The sequence below is a fragment of the Zeus faber genome, assembly GCF_960531495.2.
Source record: "Zeus faber genome assembly, chromosome: 1".
Classification (NCBI taxonomy): Eukaryota; Metazoa; Chordata; class Actinopteri; order Zeiformes; family Zeidae; genus Zeus; species Zeus faber.
Window position 1 is genome coordinate 20,966,376 of NC_137193.1, and position 21,165 is coordinate 20,987,540.

The 21,165-nt window shown below is 45.2% G+C and overlaps 3 protein-coding genes across 3 annotated transcripts; 1 reads left to right on the forward strand and 2 right to left on the reverse strand.

The window, feature by feature from the left end:
- Positions 1-3,781: 3,781 nt before the first annotated feature.
- On the reverse strand, positions 3,782-7,568 carry sf3b4 (splicing factor 3b, subunit 4). The gene is made up of 6 exons (XM_080001210.1): positions 7,413-7,568; positions 6,332-6,460; positions 5,691-6,233; positions 4,733-4,903; positions 4,329-4,475; positions 3,782-4,088 (listed from the first exon to the last, which is right to left on the reverse strand). The coding sequence occupies exons 1-6, from the start codon at positions 7,444-7,446 to the stop codon at positions 3,913-3,915; spliced, it is 1,200 nt and encodes a 399-aa protein (XP_079857336.1). The 5' UTR covers positions 7,447-7,568; the 3' UTR covers positions 3,782-3,912.
- A 2,794-nt stretch (positions 7,569-10,362) lies between these two features.
- lix1l (limb and CNS expressed 1 like) lies at positions 10,363-16,948 on the reverse strand. Its single transcript, XM_080008246.1, has 6 exons — positions 16,423-16,948; positions 15,191-15,354; positions 14,787-14,927; positions 12,243-12,338; positions 11,800-11,877; positions 10,363-11,422 (listed from the first exon to the last, which is right to left on the reverse strand). Exons 1-6 carry the CDS (start codon positions 16,781-16,783, stop codon positions 11,171-11,173), a joined length of 1,092 nt encoding a protein of 363 aa, XP_079864372.1. The 5' UTR covers positions 16,784-16,948; the 3' UTR covers positions 10,363-11,170.
- Positions 16,949-19,752: 2,804 nt separating this feature from the next.
- LOC307229494 (type-4 ice-structuring protein-like) lies at positions 19,753-20,765 on the forward strand (the record flags this gene model as incomplete). The annotated part of the gene is made up of 3 exons (XM_079999492.1): positions 19,753-19,801; positions 19,892-20,024; positions 20,476-20,765. The coding sequence occupies 3 exons, from the start codon at positions 19,753-19,755 to the stop codon at positions 20,687-20,689; spliced, it is 396 nt and encodes a 131-aa protein (XP_079855618.1). The 3' UTR covers positions 20,690-20,765.
- Positions 20,766-21,165: the final 400 nt, after the last annotated feature.

Sequence of the window (21,165 nt, forward strand, 5' to 3'; positions counted from 1 at the left end):
ATACAAATATACAAATATACAGACACACACACACCATTAAAACCACCACTAACAAGCACTAATATTGTGTAGCTCCCCCTCCTGCCTCCAAAACAGCTCTGAGCCGTCGAGGCACGGACTCCACAAGACCTCTGCAGGTGTCCTGTGGTATCTGGCACCAAGATGTTAGCAGCACATCCTTTAAGTCCTGGAGGTCGCGAGGTGGGGCCCCCATGCATCGGTCTTGTTGTTCCAGCACATCCCACAGATGCTCGTTGGGATTGAGATCTTAGGAATTTGGAGGCCAAGTCAACACCTTGAACACTTTGTCATGTTCCTCAAACCATTCCTGAACAATGTTTGCAGTGTGGCAGGGCGCATTATCCTGCTGAAAGAGGCCACTGCCATCAGGGAATACCGTTGCCATGAAGGGGTGTACTTGGTCTGCAACCTTGTTTAGGTAGTTGGTACGTGTCAAAGAACATCCACATGAATGCCAGGACCCAAGGTTTTCCAGCAGAACATCGCCCAGAGCATCACACTGCCTCCCCATTGAATTCAGTAATGTTCATGAAACCAGTTTGAGATGGCTTTTGCTTTGTGACATGGTGCATTATCATGATTATGATTGGCTGATTCAATAATTGCATGAATAAGTAGGTGTGCAGGTGTTTCTAATAAAGTGCTCAGTTAGTGTACGTACACACACACACGCACACATTTGTTATGGAATGAAACCAGAAGCCTTACAATCTCATTGCACCTCCGTACAGAATTACATGTCCATGATCTTTATTCACACAAAGGCAATCTGATAGTAAAAAGCCCAAAATAGGCTACCGACCAGGCTGGATAGGGTCTCTAATGCTGTTTCCGCAAATTAGGTGGGAACCCGAGTGGCCCCATAGAGTTATTGTCCATGTTTCCAGTAAGAGGTAGGATCAAATCAAATCATCCACTTCAAATTTAATTGTTTGTGAAACAATTAATACCGAACAGGGTTCATCCAATCACAAGCATCGTACAGGAGACAATGTATACCCACTTGGCTCTGTATAAAATGTCTTTTTTTATTTTGGATGGAAAATATAGACATTGAAGCAAGAGCCAAAAAGCGATTATTTGTAATCATTTTAAAAGGGTACGTAAAGGATGAATTCTAAAAACCTTATCATTGAGGGCTTTGTTGTTTTTAGTCAGTATAAGTTGTATGTTTTCAGTCAGAGATCAGAGGAACTCCACCAGAGACAGCAGCGCCAGTGTGTTCAAGGATAAGCAGGATGCTAATTGAATAATGTCAAACTGGAAAGTCTGCAGACTTAAGCCATTAAAGACATATCCATACAACAGGCATTTGCGGTTTCGCAAAACACAAGAAACCAAAGGCAGGATTAAATCAGACCAGAATGTGATTTGAACAGTTGTTATTTGTTATAAATATTATCAGGGAAAAAAAGCCTAAATAGGTATATTGTCATATAACAGTATAAACGTCTCAGCTTTAAAATCTTTCTCCTACGGATTTAAAAAAAAAAAAGCCTTTAAATCATAAAAAGGCAAGGCATTTTGTTTATTTTTTCTTTACCAAAGCAAAGCTTTTTTCCCCCTTAATATTGTCACTGGAATCAAATTGTCCAAAAGCACTGCCGGACTGATCTCAGACCATGGCGTGATCCAGAGAGGAGCCAGCATTGGGGGGTGGGTGCACTGCTCTGCTCGTTGGGGGCAACCCCCCTTTTTCTGACTCCTTGTCGCTGTTTTATTGGAAGGAAACACTATCGATACGCGTAGACGCGTGGAAAAGACGCCACTGGGCAGACAATGTGATTTACTCATTTAAATCCGAGGCTTCCATCTCCATCATCACCCATTTGAAGATCTGGTGACACATGGAGATGAATGACACAGCGACAGGTTGCTCGGGGAGCAAATAGCAAAACATATAAAACACACATTCATCTATTGTACTAATCAGCCTTGCACAAATAAACCTAGAGCTTGGAGGCCTGAGGGTGATTAACGCTTCCTCTTTAATTAATACAATTATTTTAAGGATGCCGATGAGCATACAGGCCTTCACATATTGGGGAACGGTGCATCTTGCATGAAAGGGCATCAAAATAAACACACCCCCCCCTCCAAAAAAAAATAAAATAAAATCACCCCCATCTTTAAGAGCTTGCACCAAGACATGGAACCGAGGCGCTGCCGGGATTCTGTCACGACTTGGTGTGGGTTGCGGGGCCCACCTGACGTACAGACCCAGATGAATGGATGCAGAACACGCCCATCGCCCGTTAACGGCTTAATGCACGTGCCTCCGGGAGCGCATTGACGCCAATAACCAATAATCATCTCAACGACGCATTCTCACCTCGCTCCGCTGACCACCGGTCCCCCTTCCTCGGGTCCTTTTTTTTTTTGTTCTGTTTTAATTCCTCCCCTGCCCACGGATCGCGCAGGTTTCGTGCTGCTGCCGCGGACCGAGTGACGCCGTGGATTCCGCCGCGCGACCCGAGAGACGCGGCGTGACGCGAGCGGCGCGCGCGCGCGCGCGCGCAAGGGTCCCCCTCCCCCACGCGACCGCACCAACACGCACGCGTCGGCCGCCGGCGGGGTGCGCGCCCCTTCCGCGAAATACTTGTCCGAAGCAGGGGCGACAAACGCCGCAATCAGACGGTCAAATGAGGCTCGGACACGCGCGGCTCGCGTCCGACCGTGTGCGTTCCAAATGTTCCTCCACCCGATGGTCACGCACGCGGTTTTCTTTCCCTCTGGCGCGTCTAGTTACACGATGCACGAAAATTGCCCAATGCCCCCCCCCCCACGCATGAACATCCATACGTGGTGTGCATAAAACACGAGCGCACACCTTGCTCTTGTTGCTATACCAACCACTTGTCACAGCCCCACCATCCCATCCCCCATCCCAAACCATGGTTCAATCAGCGTTAAAAAAAAAAAAAAAACACCCTGTAGAGACACAAATGTTGATACAATGATAAAGTTTTTGCTCTTAACCGTTTCTTATCTATTACAAAAATAAATGTAATAGATCTTAAAATGTACAATATTGTCAAGGTCTTTGGTGCCTGAATCCCAATTGGCATGAAATTCTGTTTAACTGGTCTCCCCCCCCTCTCCTCGATTAGCCAAACACTGAAATGTGAAAGTCGCAGCATAGGAATACACGTTGCGTGGCGTAAAAAATAAAAATAAAAACATGCAATTGAGGGCTCAGCCGAGTTGGTAATGGTCTGACGCAAGACGTTGAAATTCGTACCTGTCAACCCCACACCCATGAGAGCTCATGTTTGTGGTTTTATTTTGCAAGATGTATACCATAAATAACTCCACTTCTAAAATTGTAGAAGGCATAGTTCTCCAATTTTCACATCGGCCTTGCATTGAGCGAACAGCATGCAGCCCATCACCATCTTGGTACTGGACACACATTTGTGTTGCCATCCGCACTTGAACCTGGGTATGAAAGTGAATTTCCCCAAAGAGTGTCCCTTTTGGGGACGAAACGTAAGTCACACCTCAGTGTCTCTGCTAAAAGCAGGCGTGTCGGTTCCATTTTAGACCCGAGTTTCAATGAAGAACGTGAGATAGTCCCCCACACCCGCATGCAACTACACAAGAGTAAACTTTTAAAGCGTGGTGGCTCTTGATCTGGTCACAGGTGCAAGCTCTAAACTAAATTTTGTGTTGGAGGACATGTGCAAGCTCTTATTTCCCCAATACAGACCTGAAGATTCCACTCAAAACTTGTATTAAAACCTTTATTGCTAAGGTCCAGCATCTGTACAGTGACAACAAAAAATACAAATGGTTGGTTAAATAATTTCACAATTAGAAACTAGAATTGTTCCAAAGATGATTAAAAAAAATAACGCTAAATCAGAGATCGCTACGGCCACCTCTAGTAAACTACGAGGGCATAGGCCCCCTCATGGGGACCCGGAGTGGGGCACCAGGGGGCCTTGGGGGCATGGGGGGCCCTCTCTGGAAGCCAAAGGGAGGAGGGCGAGGAGGAGGGCCACCGCCATAGCCTGGTGGAGGCATGGGAGGTGGAGGTCCTCTCATACCTGGATGCATCGGATGGCCTAGAAAATGAAGGAATAAGTGGACAGAAGTGTAAAGATTAAGCAGGGATGCCTGCATTTATAGAATAATCAAACGGCTGTGGACTACTCGATTTGGGTGTCGTGAATAAAGCATTTGAATACGCTTGAAATCAATGGAACCAATTAGGACTGTTTGCCCTGATTGAATTGTAGCATTTTATGGAGGCTTGGACATTTTTATATCATCAATGAAAATCTATGAGATGGTGGAAAACGTACCCATCGGAGGTCCATATGGCCCTCTGGGGGGCATGCCCATGTGTGGGGGGATGCCAGGGGGAAGCGGGGCCCGATGCTGGTTTGATCCAGGCGGTGGTGGCACCATCCCAGGAGGGCCGTGAGGCGGCATGGGCATCTGCCCCATTCCTGTAGGAGAAAAATAATAAGGTTTACATGTATGCTTGAGCTAGAATCCAATGTTTCTGTGAATCGGCTCATGCTTTTGCTGGGATTAGTCTGAGTTAAAACGAGATGCTCAACAGGTCTACTGCTTTCTGGGTTGAAGACAGTGATACGCCAAATCGCCAGTTAATATAAATTAATATCTGAATTGTCCACTATCAGAGCCGTGATCCCACTGTACCGTTGCATCCCTAGCTCCTAGGAATCTATAGAGTTCTTACCTGGGTGCATTCCAGCGGGTGGGAAGGGCGGTGGCCCGGGTGGAGGTCCCGCGCCGCCACCCTGGGGCCCTGGCGTTCCACCAGATGGGGGCATTTGCATGCCAGGGGGCATCCCGGGGGGCATGGAACCTGGAGGGGGTACGGGAGGAAACGCACCGGGAGGAGGCATGCCTGAAAAGAACAAAACATTTCACTTCTACGTTAAAATCTGCTTTTGGCCATGGCTGATAGAAAATGTTAATTCATCAAAGGTTCTCAATTCTCATCTGCAAACATAACCTGAGTGTTGGTTATAAATTGCATCCTAAACAAAGATGCATTAAAATGTGGTTGTCAAAGGTAATGTATCAGGGCAGGTGACCGTGATACATTTTCATTTAATCAAACTAATCTCATTGAGCTCGCTAATCATCCATCCTGCCTTTCTTTCCAGCAATGGGATTGCAAATGGGTAATCACGTTTGCCTTCATCGCTGCACATGGCAATCATGCCAGATTTACAAAAGGGATAAATGGAGAAGAAAGGTGAACTTCTAAGATGATGCTTCCAGTTTAATCTCTGCCAGACGGCACAACGGACAAAGGAGCCGTAACGTGAAATCTTTGCTGGCAATTTAAATGTCTTTAACTTATTATGACAGTGGAAGATATCTCAGTTCAAGGCACTAAGGTTAGTTCCAGTCCCAACCCGACTACAAGCATGATAGTACAATAATGTTGTACCATTGAACAACCCGTCTTAACCGAAAGTAACTTCTAAGGAAATAGATAAGTCACCTCAAAAAAAAATTAAAGATAAAGCAGATATGCAAGAGGCTCCCCTGCCATTGTGGCGCTGCAGTTCAGATGAACCCGCAGCAGTGGAGTTGGTGACTTTTAGGATGTCATCTAAGTAAACCCCTAAATTCACCCCACTATGGCCAAGACAAAGCTTTCAGACCGTGTCCCTCCTTCCTACCTGGCATTGGCATCCCGGCCCCCATTGAAGTGAGGACTGGTGTTGGCGCAGAGGGGGGCGGGGGTGCGTCTGCAAACAGCTGGTGAGGCCGGTCCGCCTGGGAGAGAGGGTTCTGGGCTGCCAGGAGGCGCTCAGCAGCCGAGCCGTGTCGCTCCCCTTTGGAATCTTTCTTGAACGCATATGACACAGTGATGGGCCTGTTGCAGAGGTACTGGCCGTTCATCGCTTCAATGGCTGCATCAGATGCATCAAAGCTGGCGAAATTGATGAAGGCATATCCCTTGGAGTTTCCGGTATCTGGGTCACGCATGATCTTGGGCGTCTGGAGGATCACACCAAAGGCACTGAATGTGTCGTACAGAAGCTTTTCATCGATCTCTGGGTCCAGGTTACCAATGAAGATGTTGGCACCAACATCCAGGTTTTTGTTGTGGGCAGAGGCCTTGTTTACTCGGATGGGTTTGCCATAGAGTTTGATCATATTCATAATTTTAATGGCGTAATCGGCGTCCTCTTCGCTAAGGAACTCCACAAAGCCATAGCCTGCGAAAGGGTAAACGTTTAAACTTGACAGTTTCAAATATTATTCTCAAGACTTTTAATCATTTGAACCAATTAAAGGTATCGATGCTGCTACTCACCCTGATGTTGGCCGGTGACTCTGTCTTTAGGCATGTGTGTGTTGACCACAGGCCCGGCCTGCAGGAAAAGCTCCCATAAGAGGGGTTCTGAAACTTTTTCATCCAAGCCACCCACATATACAGTGGCATCTGTAAGTCAATGTAAAAAAAAACAATAATAATAAATGTACTGAACGTGTAGGTCAAAAGAATGTGTACTCGACAGCATTTCGGGTCGCAACTTGCAGAAAAAAAAAACTGGAGCTACGAATGAAATGAGTTATTAAAGGCTCACATTTACTAAACTGAACTGGTGGTATAATGCCACCTATTGGGCCATAACACAATTTTAACCCTTAACTTTGAACGTTACTGACAGATGGAAGCGCCTTTAGACAGACGCTGTATTCATCCCCGCAGGTGAACTGTGGTGCGGGAAGTAAAGATTCGGTTTGTTTTTTTCACACTGTTGAGCTTTTTGGGGTTTTTTTTTTTTTTTTTAAGCCAATTGCCTGCGCAGCAATGTCCTCACCGCGACAAATTCCGCGTATATGTAAATGTGCCTGGCCGAATAAACTGATGCTGAAAATGTGTTTTACAATATACAATAAAACAAACAAACAAAAACACACACACACGTCTGTGTCAACAACTCGGACCATATGAAGATAGAAAAATGAATAAAATCTCGAGTTGTTCCTCCCAGCTCCCCGCTCAGCCGCCTAGCTAAAGTTAGCTAGCCAACCCTGCACGGCGGAGCACTGTTTAGTTTGAGTGACGCTCTCTACGGTGCCTGTGCAAATCTGCCGCAAGCCCTTGGGCGAGCGCCGTGCGCCCCCGAAAGAGAAAAACAAATGCGTGCGTGTGTGTGTGTTTATACACGACATGGAGTTGAGTAGCGGCACGGATACAATGAATGGAGGACCGTCGAAACGGGGCGAGCCCCACGCGTCCCCGCTCGCCCGCTGCCAACTCGTCTCACCAAAGAGACAACGAAGCCACCCGGGGACGCGGCCGCCTCCGGGCGGGCGGAGCGCCGAGGTGCCGCCGCGCCGCTCGGACCGCGACGCGGACTAACGCCGGAGTTAGACGCTGATCTCACCTTGGTTCCGCTCGGATATCGGTCCCGCCGCCATGTTGAACTAACGCACGGCGAGCGTCCCCCCCCGCGCTGTGGCTCCGCCCTCTTCCGGTTCCGGCGCGCCGCGGCCAGAGGTGCGCGAGCGAACGCGTCCCCGGCGACGGCGCCGCCTTTTACGCTGCGCGCCGCCCCCTCGCGGAGAGCGACGAGTCCGGGCGGAGCGCGTGTCCCCCCGGGGCTGCCTCTCCGCTCGGAACGCCGTCGACGGCGTGAGGCCCCGTGGCCGTGACGTGACGCCGGTCCGGTTGTCTCGGTCAACTCGGTGCCGATGGATCCGCCCGGAAATTCCGACTTGGAATTCGGTCCTTTGCACTTTTTTTTTTTTTTTTTTTTAAGTAGGGAGTTGGGTTTTCCGAGTTCCTCTTTCCAATAAAACGCAGCATTATTCGTGCTCCCTTGGCGGGGCTCGTTAATGAATTCTGTGCCTTCATTGAAAGGTGTTTAATCGGGCATTAATGTACCAGTGGCAAAAAAAAACAACTCTTAGTTTTACCCTCTAGCGAAGCTGCTGCCGCTTATTGCGTCAGTTTGGCCTTGGGGTGGGGGTGGGGGGGGGGCGGGGGCGCTTTACTAGAAAACTAAGGAAAATGGCCACTACTCCCAGACGGCCCGATTGGGACGCAACCGACCCCGGGCACTCGCGTTGCTCTAGGTTCTCAACTTCTGCTCAAGCAGGAGAAAACAGGCAATAAAAATGGCGCAACCGACGTTTCGGGAGCCTGGAGGCGTGGTGACATCGGTGCCCTCGTCACGAAACGTGACGTGTGTCCCGGGGGGGGGGGGTCAAGACATTTCCGAAAAACAATTTTTAAAAAAGAATGTCGTTGTGGTAGCCCCCCCCCCAAAAAGTTAAGTATCATTTAGAATGAGTTAAACGTATATGTCATACAACGCAGACAATTAGGACTATTCGTTCAAGTTCAAGCTCAAGAGATGACATGTGTCACGTTACACACACAATGTCATCTCCGGGTGCGTTGACAATGACATTTCACTGCATATACGTATGAGCGTGTGTGTATATATATGACGTAATAAACCTCTTGAACCTTGAGTCTTGATCTACGTTTCATCACGAATCTTGTTCTTAGCCAGTAGATGGCAGTACTATACAACTTGTATGTGCTGTCTATGAGGAAATCAACAATATCCATGGTTGTGGTGTGTGTGTGTGTGTGTGTGTGTGTGTGTGTGTGTGTGTGTGTGTGTGTGTGTGTGTGTGTGTGTGTGTGTGTGTGTGTGTGTGTGTGTGTGTGTTATCCATGTTCCAGAACTTCTGCCATACTTTGGACGACTATTATTATTATTTGTTATGTCCAAATAACATTGACTTGAAATATACCCCTGGTCACAAAAACAAACAAAAAAAAAAAAAAATGCACAATATAGACAAAAAAAACCACAACGACTGAATAAGCTTTGGTATACGCTGATTTATTAAAGTAACCTACTTAATGTAAAAAGATGGAATAAAAATGCTGAATATCGGTCATACAAAACACATACGAAAAGGGCCTTATGAAACATTTTTAATAAAAAAAAACAAAAAAAACACTTTACAAAACGTATAAAATGTGTCATGAGCACATGCATTAAAGCCAAACGATTAAAGCAAAAGGTCCTTTATAAAACACAGTAACTGGAAAAATATAAGATTTTATATAAGCTATCACAATGTTTTTTTTATGGAGAAAAAAACTGGACAATCCTACCAAATGGTGGCAATCGCAGTATCAAAAGTATTCATAACAAGACCTCGAATGGACTTCAAAACTGTATTATATCAAATATGAAACTTTAAAAATGAGGAGCACATTGCAAAAACAACACAAGATCTCTCGCTTCATGCCTCACTGCCAGCTGAGATCACAGTGTGTTGAAAGTCAGTTCTCTGTAAAAAGTAACGTTATACATATAGATGACTTTTATTAGATATTGTAACTGTCACATATTAATGTGGGTTTAATATATCCACAATCATTTTGGATGTTGCATCCATCGCCATCACTGATTGTAACTGGAGAGCAGGGAAACTATCTGAAATTAAAAACAACTTTAAAGTGGTCAGACATCATGACTTACCACTGTATTCCTTTATTTTTAATGTGTCACTATCGTTATCGTTTTGGGGAAATAAGATACCGCAGATGACCTTAGTGTATATTGCAGCAGCCGCTTAGAAAGACAATGTGCCTTCCTCCTTCCTGTTTTCCTGTTTTAAACAAGGCTTAGGTTTTCATCAAATGGAAGCCAAAGTCAAAATTCCTTCATATTTTGCAGAATACTGTAGTAAAATACAATCTAGATTCAGAAACTTTGTTAGGACATCGTATATAAATAAGTGAAAAATAAGGTCCTTCGGTATGTAGCACAATGTTTCTTACAAGACGAGATGATAAATTATTTTATCATCTTTTTCCAAGAAACTCTAATTTAACGATTACTGCTAGCGATGACAACATCGACCTCCAATTTCTCTAAAAACCAAACCACAGGTGGAAATAACACAATCACCGTCCAAATAACCGTGCAAGCGGTCGCTGGATTGTTCCCATGAGACATTTCTCAATTCAGCCGTAGCAGTTCTGGTGAATGGGAGCACGACGGTCATCAGAATACTATAAAAACAGCCTCCCCTCAAGGGAGCAACACTGGTAAGGTAGAGGAACGTCGCTTTAAAGGCCTATTAGTTCAAATGTACATTCCAAATGTCCAATCACCACCAAACACATAATGGGGGCTGAAGTCGTTCTCAGAACCTCTTCGAAAATGATGTCTGATTTGCTTTTAGATTCCTGAGGTTTTGTATGACAGCCAAGCCAATATTTTGTGCTGCTGTATGTGCCAAGAGAAACGGCAAGAAAATACACTCAGCACGTACAGAGGAATGTATTGGTCCAATTTCAAAGGGTTTCTTTCCTTCCTTGGTGGTCTTTCTTTCTTTTTTTTGTTTTTCCTTTTTTTGTTTCTTGGAGGGTCACAGCACTATAGGCCCGGTACATTCACTAATAGATGGGAAGCGATACACACTTTTTGCATTGAGAATTGTAAACATAAAAAAAAATTGAAATGGCATAAATTGTGTAAACTCAAGTCAGTGGCTACAACAAGTCAATCACAAACAAAGCACAAAATGTCCGGCTACCGTCCGCTCGTCACTAGGCACAGAAAGGTCATGGCTATAGTGGTGGAAGCTGATCAGCCACTATAGATGTGTATAAAACAAGGCTAAGTATCTGCTCCTCTTAACATACTACAGGGCCAAAACCAACTTTTAGAAGTGGATGCCAAGTTGGCAACCATGCATCAACTGTTGGTTGCCAAGACTGACAGAATTGCCAAATTGTAATCATTTAATAACCGAGCGATAATAATCCCATATAATTATATATACCATGTTTGACTGAGTAAATCAATGCGCCAGGAAAGCAAAATTTCCTTGGCTGAAATTTAATAAACATTCAGAGGTATACCACGCTTATTACTGTTTTTAATAGTATGAAAAGTGGTTGTCGATGGGGCAACCAGACCGCAAGATGGTTGCCAATGGCACAAATCTGGTTTCCCAGGGGAACTGCGCAAACTGTTATTGACGCATCCCCGCACAAGCTGCGATGCATAAAGTCTGGGGATGGATCACAGACCATTACCTCTATGCAGCGTCCACACACAGGAGTCCTCTGGAGTCTGAGGGTTTATGTCCGTGGAGATGAGCTGCTTTAGTGCGAGGGCAGCGTGGCCGTGTTGGCGGCATTGAGTTGCCCCACGGCCAGCATCATGATGTCTTTCTTCTCCTTGTGGAAGCGCAGCTCCCTGCCGGCCAGACGCGCCTCCTCCAGTGCCCGCTCCGTGGAGGCCAGCTCCTGGGCGATGGTTCCTGCCACTCCCTGCTCCCGGTTCACCCAGTCGGCCGCCATTTGGGTGCGCATGTCGTCATCGAGAGCCCGGTGTGAGTAATGAGCCAGAACCTCCTATAGGAGGAAGGAAGATGGTGGCTTGAATCGCGCTGCGATATACACTGATCAGCCACAACATTAAAACCACTGACAGGTGAAGTGAATAACATCGCTCATCTAGTCACAATGGCACCTGTCAAGGGGTGGGATATATATCAGGCAGCAAGTGAACAGTCAGTTGTTGAAGTTGATGTGTTGGAAGCAGGAAAAATGGTCAAACATAAGGATCTGAGCGACTTTGACAAGGGACAAATTGTGATGGCTAGATGACTGGGTCAGAGCAGGGGGGGGGGCTACACAATATTAGTGGTTATTAGTGGTGATTTTAATGTTGTGGCCGGTTGTGTAATAATGTTTTGCATAGTGCTGTTCTCAGCTTTGAAACCCATTACCTGTCTGGAGCACTGTCTCTCCCTCATGGCCTTCAGGCTTCCATTCCAATGCAGGAGCTGGAACACTGTCATCAGCTCCTTGAACAGAAACAGCAAGCCGGGTTTGAAAAAGAACAACAAAAAAAAAAAAAAACACTTTAAATGATCACGCACAACATGCTGTCTCTTCGGTAAATTTTCAATATCAGCTCAGAAAACTTTAACAGTTTGTAACCAAGCAAAACACACACAAAAAAGTTGTTTTTGATTTTTTTTTTATTATTTGATTAAAACAAAGACTATCTTTGCTCCATTACATGTATTATATTATATTTCGCCTCAAGGTCAAACAGCACTAGGAATTATTGCATAGGAGCCTAAAATAACTGTTTTCTTGCAAATACCTACTGTCCAGATACTATTTAACACTGAACACAATTATAGAAAAAGCATATTTTATGCACCTGAAACTCCAACATGGATTTTCCTTTATTGGACTCCAGCATGAAACGAAACGCCCCAATTCCTGTGCTGGGATTGTCAGCCTCCTCTCTGTTTCCCTGTGGAAGACAACAAAACAATTAATTATTTGACCTTATTAGAGAAGAGATTAAAGGCACTCAGCCTCAATCAAATCCAGCCAATAGTGAGACAGGAACAGGCACTAAGGCAGATGGTATAGATCACCTCTCACACCTTGATGCAGAATCTCTTGTAACTCTTATCACAGTTGGTCAGTGCAGAAAAACAGACATCATGCTTACAAGACTCCCTGGAAAACCCATTTAAGAGCTGTTTCCAATTCTCGGACCCCCTATTCTTAACATTATTAACTCATCTCTCTCCTTTGGCACTATTAAGACAGCCATGATTAGACCCTTACTTTAAAAACCCAACCTCGACCCTGAGTCTTAGCAACGATAGGCCAGTCTCAAATCTCCCCTTCATCTCCACAAGTCTGGAAAAAAATCGTAGTACAACAGATTACTGATCACATGTCCTCTAGTGGCCTATTTGAAATGTTTGGGTCCGGATTCAGTGCACCCAACTCCACTGAGACGGCCCTAACTTAAGTGGTTAATGATTCCTTTATTACATGTATACTCTATTATACTTTATTATTGGACACCGACACCTCATCAGTAGTACTATTACTCGACCTCAGCGTTGCTTTTGATACTGTTGATCATAACCTACTTCAAGATCACCTTGACACGTGCATTGGCGTGAGAGGTTTGGCACTTTCCTGGTTTAGATCGTATCGTTTAGAGAGGACACACCGTGTAATTCATGACAATATAATCCATGAGTATTGTAATACTACTTGTGGGGTCCCGCAGGGACCTGTACTTGGCCCTTTGTTGTTTAGTATCTATATTTTGCTACTTGGGAGACATCATACTCAAATATGAAATTAGATTTCACTGTTATGCTGATGATACCCAACCTATACATGCGCTTAAAACTAACTAACCCGTGCAATTGTCATACTCTAGAGGTGTGTCTTACTGAAATTAAACAGCGGATGACTTGTAATTTCTTGCTTCTCAACTCTGAGAAAACTGAGATGCTGGTTATTGGTCCTGCCAGACATAAGCACCCTTTTACAGATACCACACTGAACTTTGATAGCTGTATTATTACCCAAAGTAACTCAGCAAAAAAAAGAAATAGCAGTTAAATTTGACCCCACTCTGTATTTTCAAATGCATATTAAGAACATTACAGAAACTGCATTTTTTTTCCATCTTCACAATATTGCTGAGATACCACCCACTCAATCCACGGGTGATGCGGAGACCATAGTCCATGCATTTGTATCATCCCGCTTAGATTATTGTAATGTGTATTGTAAGGCTCCAGATAGTACAAAATGCTGCAGCAAGAATCTTGACCAGGACTTGAAGGTTTGGTCATATTGTCCTTATACTGCCACCTGGCACTGGCTCCCGGTTTGCCTCAGATGTGACCTTAAGGTCTTGTTACCTACCTAGGAAATACTACACGGCCTACTGTAGCACCTTCCTAACTTACTTAGTGGTACCTTATGTACCATCTCGAGCCTCACGCTCACAACATGCTGGTCTTTTAGTGATTCCGAGACTAAAAAATAAGTCTGCGGGCTGGAAATCGTGGAAGTCATAGCTGCTATGTCTGTAGAAATGTTTAAATCACACATAAGACTCATTTTTACAGTCTCGCATTTGGTTAACCACAGCCGTCCTGTTAACTTGCCTATCACCCTGCCTTCACCCCTTAGCGCTGGTAAAATGGCAGGATTATTCCAAATATCTATGAGCTACTTATGGACCAAGCTCTACCTCCATCTCGCCCAGGTGGTAAGAGGGGAGAGGGGGTCAGTCTGCTGCGAGCGTAGGGAGGCTGTTGCAGTGGTCATGGAGCCAGGGGGAGACCTGCGTGATCCTTTCCATATGAGGAGGATACTGCTGACCAACCTGGATCGGACCTGATGAGGACCACTTCCCTGGAGCAGCAGTTAGACTTTCATACTGTTAAGCTTTAACATTGCATAGTATAGAAATACAATAACCTATGATTTGTCATATTATATTGACGTGGCCCACTTGGCATCTACTGCAGCCTGGTCATCCTGGAAGATTCATCCGTGGTCCCTTCTCAAAGTTTTTTCTTTTTGTCCCTCAAAGGGTTCTCTGGGAGGTTTTCTTTGCCCGGGTGAGGGTTCAGACGAGGGGACGCTGTTGATTTCCATGTGAAATGTGGGTTTTTAAAGCCCTTTGAGACTGTCTTGTGATTAAGGGCTACATAAATAAACTTGACTTGACTATTTGTGACAACATGGGTAGGCGATGTGGAATGAGTGAATCTGGACGTATGACATTTGCATCCAAAAAGTATGGAAAAATTTGTGATAATGTCTATGAGTGATAACTTGAAGTGTCAACATCACCCACGCCCAGATTTACATGAATAACCATCAAACGGGGTGGAGAGTGACTGCTGAAGTCAACATTTTTGCAGAGACTCACATTAAAAGAGGCCAGGGCTTCACACACACTTTTCTCGATGAAGTCGTCCGTGATGCGACGAGACGGGTGTTCGTTAAAAACGGAGTTCATCAAAGCGATCTTGGCAGCGCTACGTCTCGCCTCGGCCTTGGTCGGACAGAACTGTCAAAGATGAAGAGCGTACCAATTAGCTTATGGATTGAAGACATACAAACCAAATATATTCTGATTATAGAATGTTCAATTATATTAAGCACATCTTTAATGTTATATTAATGCAATACGTTTTTTGTCAGTTTCATTGGTAAATATATTCCTTTGGAAAACCGAGTTCAACAGAGGGGAGATGGACATTTTCCCCACTCTCGGATGGCAACGGTAGAACAATGATAACACTTACAAATGCACAAATCCCATTTTTTTACCTGGAAGCTCCCGAAGCAGCTGCCTCCTGGAAGACTGACGTAGCACACGTACGGAGGGTTGTTGGAAGGGACCATCTCATAGACCACCAGGGCGCCGTTTCGGAGGTCCGCCCCTCTGGTCTGCTTCATCTGCCAGAACTCCTGCAGCGCTTCCACCACGTTAACTGGAGGACAGAGGAAATGATTGTAAACGCTGCTCTATCAGCCATAATACAGTCCTTTTTTTTTTTTTTACCTAAAAGGCTAAGGTTTCTATTTAAAGAGAGTGGAAGCCCCCGTTCTGGCTCTAAAATAATTCAGAGGGAAAGGGGTCAGCGGAAGATAATCCGTGTCAGAACTAAGAAAAAATTACAAAAAGGATCCATCGGGCAACCTTACTCCATGTGCGTAAATGTTGGTGTCGTAATTTTTTTTGCAGGAAATTTTAAAGAGTGAATTTTCGGGGAAGATAGACTGGCCTGTGAAGAAAATATGAAGAAATAATGAGGAAGAAAATATAGGACAACTCTGCCCGAAACTGGTAAATTCCAGTGCTGCTGCTTCTAAATGCAAGGAGAATGGAGAAGGCTGTTAATCAAAGCAAAGTGGTCTGATAAATCCTATTAGTGAGGACACTCCATTAAGCTCCGTGGCAGGGTTACATCTTCCAATTCAGCTTTTAAGCCTGTTCATGGCACCGCGTTACCCAGTCTATTATTTATAGTAGGTTAAATAGTAGTTAGTATCTTAGATGGTAGCTTGGTGGTAGACTAGTAATGACCACCTTTTTCATATCTAGTGGCATCCCATTTGGTAAGATTTTGTCCTTGGGACCCCAATCTGAGAAGATTTTTATTGTTAGACATGATCTTGTCACAAACGTCCGTACCTGTCTATACTGCCGTTTCAGAGACAAGAGCATAACTACGATCCAAAAAAGTCACCGTTGCATTATTTCTCTAATACCTTGAAATAATGGTGAAGTAACTGTGAATCCTTTTGCTGGGGACCCTCTAGTGTCTCTTGAAGGACCCACTGGAAGGGACCCCGGACCTAACGTTGAGAACCTAACCGGCTTAGATTATTAGACTACACAGAAATGTTATAATAACTTGTTATTATTGTGAGAGCTGTGGGTTGGGTCCTCTACATGGGACCCCCACCCCCACCGCCCCGCCCTCAGAATTCCACGACATGCACTATCCTACATAACTTTGCACCAAAATAAATAAATACAAGATGTCCTGTAATACCTCTGCCATAGCCCTGTGTGTGTTTGGCAAAGCTCCGGACCACCGCTTCCACTGCCTCCTTGAGGACCGCGGGGTTCCCCGGGCTGCAGCCCCCCAACCCGGCGGCCCCGGGCCCCATGCCGCCCCCCAGGGTTCCGTACAGGCTGTGGAGCTGGAGCGGCGGCGGCGGCGGAGGGGGCCCCGAGGTGGAGCACAGGGAGGCCGGGGGAGGCAGCAGCGGAGCCAGGGGCGCCGCCGTCACCCCGGGCCGCAGAGAGGAGCGCAGGGTCCCCGTCGTCGATCCGCTCCCGTACCCGAAGCCGAAGCCGATGCCGATCCCGGGCTGCAGCCTCGGAGGGCGGACACTGTCCATGGACTCCATTGTCCCGACGCGGCGTCTGCAGGGCGGGGATCCAGCCGAGAAGGAGAGCTCGCGGACCAGAAACGGAATAACAGTTGTTTAGGATCCCAGAGAGCTTCTAGGAAAACAAAGGGTATTTCATCAGAAACCTCCGGGACGGTGCTTTCTTCGGGACGGACCTCCTCTTGGACCGGGCGGTGGGAGAGGCGGGGGGACGGCGCTCCGCGGTCCCAGAAACCCTACACCTTCATCCGGCGATGCGGCAGATAGAGGGCGCGACTCCCCCCCCTCCCCCGTTCCATAACGATCCAAAACGATCAAAAACGATCCAAAACGTTCTTATTTTCGCCGGGACATGTTTGTCTACTGATTGTAAACATGTGGAGAGACCCAAGCCTCCTAAACAACAAAAAATAATCGAAGGAATAAGTTTCTTATGACAGGGGTCTCCATTTTTGGTCGTGGAAGGCAGACAAAAAGTCCCCAAAACATATTTTTTATGTGTGTATATATATATATATATATATATATATATATATATATATATATATATAATTGCCACGACATGTAACACTTCTGTGTGTTTGGAGGGATTAATCATTTATTAAAGGCAGCAGGGGTAAACCAAAAGAACACAGCACAAACAAAATAAGAGCATATATCTACAGCAAATATTAAGAAGTAGTTAAAGAAATGTTTTATTATTTGACAGATTTTTCCAAACTTTTTTCGCCAAAAAGCACAGATTCAGATACCTCAGCGTATTTCATTTCTTCACCGAAAACACATTTAAGAGAAACGCTGCAAAAAACCCTGCGGTTCCTCCGAGGGCCCCCAGGGGGCCGCGGCCTCGTCTTATGATGTGGGCAGATGTAGTCCAAAGATCACAAGCCAACGCAATTCCTATCTGTTACTTCACTTTGTCATCTCAATACAATCTTAGAGTCAGTGTGAATCTATCCACCCGTCCGCCTCTCTTTCACACACACACACACACACACACACACACACACACACACACACACACACATAGTGCTGGTTTTTGTTGTACACTGTGTGTGGCTCTTAAGTTGTGTTATTTTGTTTACCCCTGCTGCCTATAATAAATGATTAATTCATCCAAACACACAGAAGTGTGACATGTGGGTACACACAGACCTCCCATTGGAAGCAAAGTTAAATGAACTTCTTTCCTCCTCTGGTGGGATTTTCAGCTTTAAAAGCTTTTTTTTTTTTTTTGCTGAGAAGTTTGCCCCAGAAGTCCTCCTCGGAACAAGCTCCTCGGCTGCAGCGAATTAAACTGCGGCGTTACCACAAACATTCCACGGTGACACTGATGCTTTGAGCCCTTCCAGTGAAATTCCCCCTGCACGCAGGCCCGTTAACCTCCAGTGCGTTGATTTATTTCCACTGTTCAGGGGCCTTCCCGCACGCCAATGAAATGGTTTAACATCGAATGTGTCGGTCGGTCCTTCCTTATATGTCTCTAAAGGATCTAAACAAGCCAAAGCAAGAAGGTCCAAGGGGAGCCAAGCTTTGATAGATTCTTTCCCCCCTCGCCCCCTTTCTGTTCCGCCCTGTTCAAAGTAAAAGCCCTCGGCAGCCTCCATCGGTAATCAGCAGAAGTACAAAACCTCCCGTTACATTGTCTTTTCTGTGTCTCAAGTCTGGTCCCATGACTCTCTTAAAACCACAAATTACAGACTTGACTGAGCTGGAACTTCATTTGTTTGGAAATTGACCAGAAAGGACAGTTTTGTGTTGTTCAAACTCTGCTTTGGAAAAGGCTGACATTTCTTTAAGGCGCCTTAAACCTTCTTTTCCCTTTGTCCCTCCAGCATCACTGGATCAAAACATCACCCATGAGTCATGTGGTGTGATTCATCCACTTATCAGATATCTATAGGCCCGTCACCTGCCGTTCTCCGGCGTTTGCTCAGCGTCGCAGTCATTGACATCCCGGCGACGCTGTCAGCGAGGCTTTAAATGCTTTATTTAATCGCGGCCCCCGATAAGATCCACTGACTTGGGAGTCGTCAGCAGTCTCCGAGGGACCGTTGGACTTTGCGTTGGAGAGTTTGCCCAGGTGGCACACGCAGCAGCAAGGGTCAAGCCGTGTGTCACTCTGTGAGGCATAAACAACCAGTGTGATGTGACGCAACCGTCCCCCTTGTCCAATGGGATGCAGGCTGCAGTGAGGCCAGGTCTCCCCCCCGTGAGCTATAAGAACCCACAGAGTCCCACAGCTCAGCACCACCCGGTCCAAACCAACCAACAAGACAGGTGAGACACTTGTTTGTACTGCATTCTTTTTTGTTGTCGGTGTTGACAGAAGTCAGTATATTTCTATTGACTGGTATATATTTTTGTGATATTCTTTGGTATATTATTTTGTTTGTTCATTGTTTGACACTAAAACGTTAATTCTCTGGTGTAAATATCTATAGAACAGCTTGATCAAACACATCTAACTGGCAATATTTGTTCAGTATTGTAATATTGTGTTTCAGTAAATTGGCTCTAACCGGTCTTATTTTCACCAAATATTAAATATACCACCCCCACCCCCCCCCCCCCCCTGAATTGGAGACCTTGAAAGACAAGTGATAATGGTGTTGTTTTCAATGATCTCATTATCCATATAATGTGTATGAATTAATCAGCATGTCTGGAAAAACAGTCATCTATCTTATCACTCCATCACAGGCTCAGGGTTCCAGGGGGCAATTGTGTGATAAAGTGTGTGCAATTTCTTGGGCATTCATTTACTAAATGTAATAGTCCCCGATATACACTGCCTTAGAAATGAAATGACAGCATGGATAACTGGAGTTTTAATTACCCTGTTTTTTTACCCTTTACCCTGATAGATATGTATTTTGGTGCATGTACATTTTAGCAAAGTAGGAGTTTGAAATGTTCAGAAGTACATCACACTTTGTATTCAAAGGTCATAGATAGTAATGAAAACCTGTCTTTCCTTGGCAGCCATGAAGTACTCTCTCATCGCAGCCTTCGTCGTGCTCGCTCTCGCTCAGGGTATGACAACCTCTACACTTGATTATTTGTACTTATTTTTTATAAATAATAACAAAACGTTGGAAAACTAACGTGAACCTTTCTTTCCAGGAAGCCTCGCCGCCGAGGTGACCGAGCTGGAGAAGATGACCAATTTCTTCGAGGACATGAAGAACAAGATGATGGCCACTGCACAGGAGCTCACTGATACCCTGCGGAACCAGGAACTGGCAACCCAGGCTCAGTGAGTGACAAATATCTGCCGCCTCCATGTCAATTCACATGAAATGTTTCATGTGCACTTGGGTGGCTCTGAATTCCAGTTCCAGGCCTTATCTTAGTACTATAGGTCTTATCTTACTATTCCAGTTCCAGGCCGTAGGCACAAGCCAGATATAACTTTTATTACCAGATCATGATACAGGTTCTTGAACCTTTCTTTACTGCAGCGTCACCCACAGAGACATCAAACTGAAAACCCCTCTTCAGATTGATTTTGCAGACACAAAAACCTCTGAAGCCAACATTATGTTGAAACATTGCAATTGGCGAATACCGCATTTAGTGTTCTGCTGAATGGCCATTAAAACCAGAAATAGGGGATGAAATGGAATATTCCCTTTTAGACGTGATATAGTTGTTACTGACTCAGAACGGAGGTTTGACAACACTGTTTTGCCCGTCCTTTCTCGCAGGTCCTTCCTGGAGGACGGAAGGTCACAGCTGGAGCCCCTGGCCACCAAGATCCAGGAGCAGCTGCAGCCTCTGGCCGCCAACGTCCAGGAGCAGATCTCACCCCTCACCGCAAACGTGCAGGAGCAGCTCAGGCCGCTGGTCGAAGACTTCAAGGCCAAGATGGATGATGTCATCCGCATACTGATGGAGCAAGCCAAGGCTATTGCCAATTAAAAAACAAAACAAAAAAAAAACCACACTAGTTGTTCAATAGACCTATCTGAAAGAAACATCGGGCTGATTCCTACTCTTCGATGCAGTAACATGACTTTTGAGAGGCCGTGGATGCGGTGATGGCCTAAAATGTGTTCCTGTGCTTGTCAGCACTGACGATGCTGTAAAGATCAATTGTCGAAAAGCAAAATTAAATCCTGGAACCAAGTCCTGTGGTGGTGTGTTTATTTATTGGGCGTTTACTTTTCTCATTTGCTGTAATTGAAAAAGTTCTACTCAGAAAAAAAAAAAAAAAAAAAAAGTAAAATGAATCCAACTTACTTGGGTAGAGTGCTTGGCTAAATAAAATAAATACACTGTCAGTCATAAGCATGTATTTGGATCCAAAGACACATTCATCAAGACTATATTCTGCAGTTCCAGTTTCCAGTCATCATTGGCATGATCAGATTTACAGGGTAAGAGTCTTGGGAAAC

Coding starts and splice junctions, on each gene's coding strand:
- lix1l (XM_080008246.1), bottom strand. CDS start 16,783: ATGGAGTCCATGGACAGTGTCCGCCCTCCGAGGCTGCAGCCCGGGATC. Junction 12,339..14,786: donor AAGCCCTGGCCTCTTTTAAT/GTGAGTCTCTGC, acceptor TGTCTTCCACAG/GGAAACAGAGAGGAGGCTGA. Junction 11,423..11,799: donor AGAGACAGTGCTCCAGACAG/GTAATGGGTTTC, acceptor TTCCTCCTATAG/GAGGTTCTGGCTCATTACTC.
- sf3b4 (XM_080001210.1), bottom strand. CDS start 7,446: ATGGCGGCGGGACCGATATCCGAGCGGAACCAAG. Junction 6,461..7,412: donor GATATCCGAGCGGAACCAAG/GTGAGATCAGCG, acceptor ATTGACTTACAG/ATGCCACTGTATATGTGGGT. Junction 6,234..6,331: donor AGTCACCGGCCAACATCAGG/GTGAGTAGCAGC, acceptor ACCCTTTCGCAG/GCTATGGCTTTGTGGAGTTC.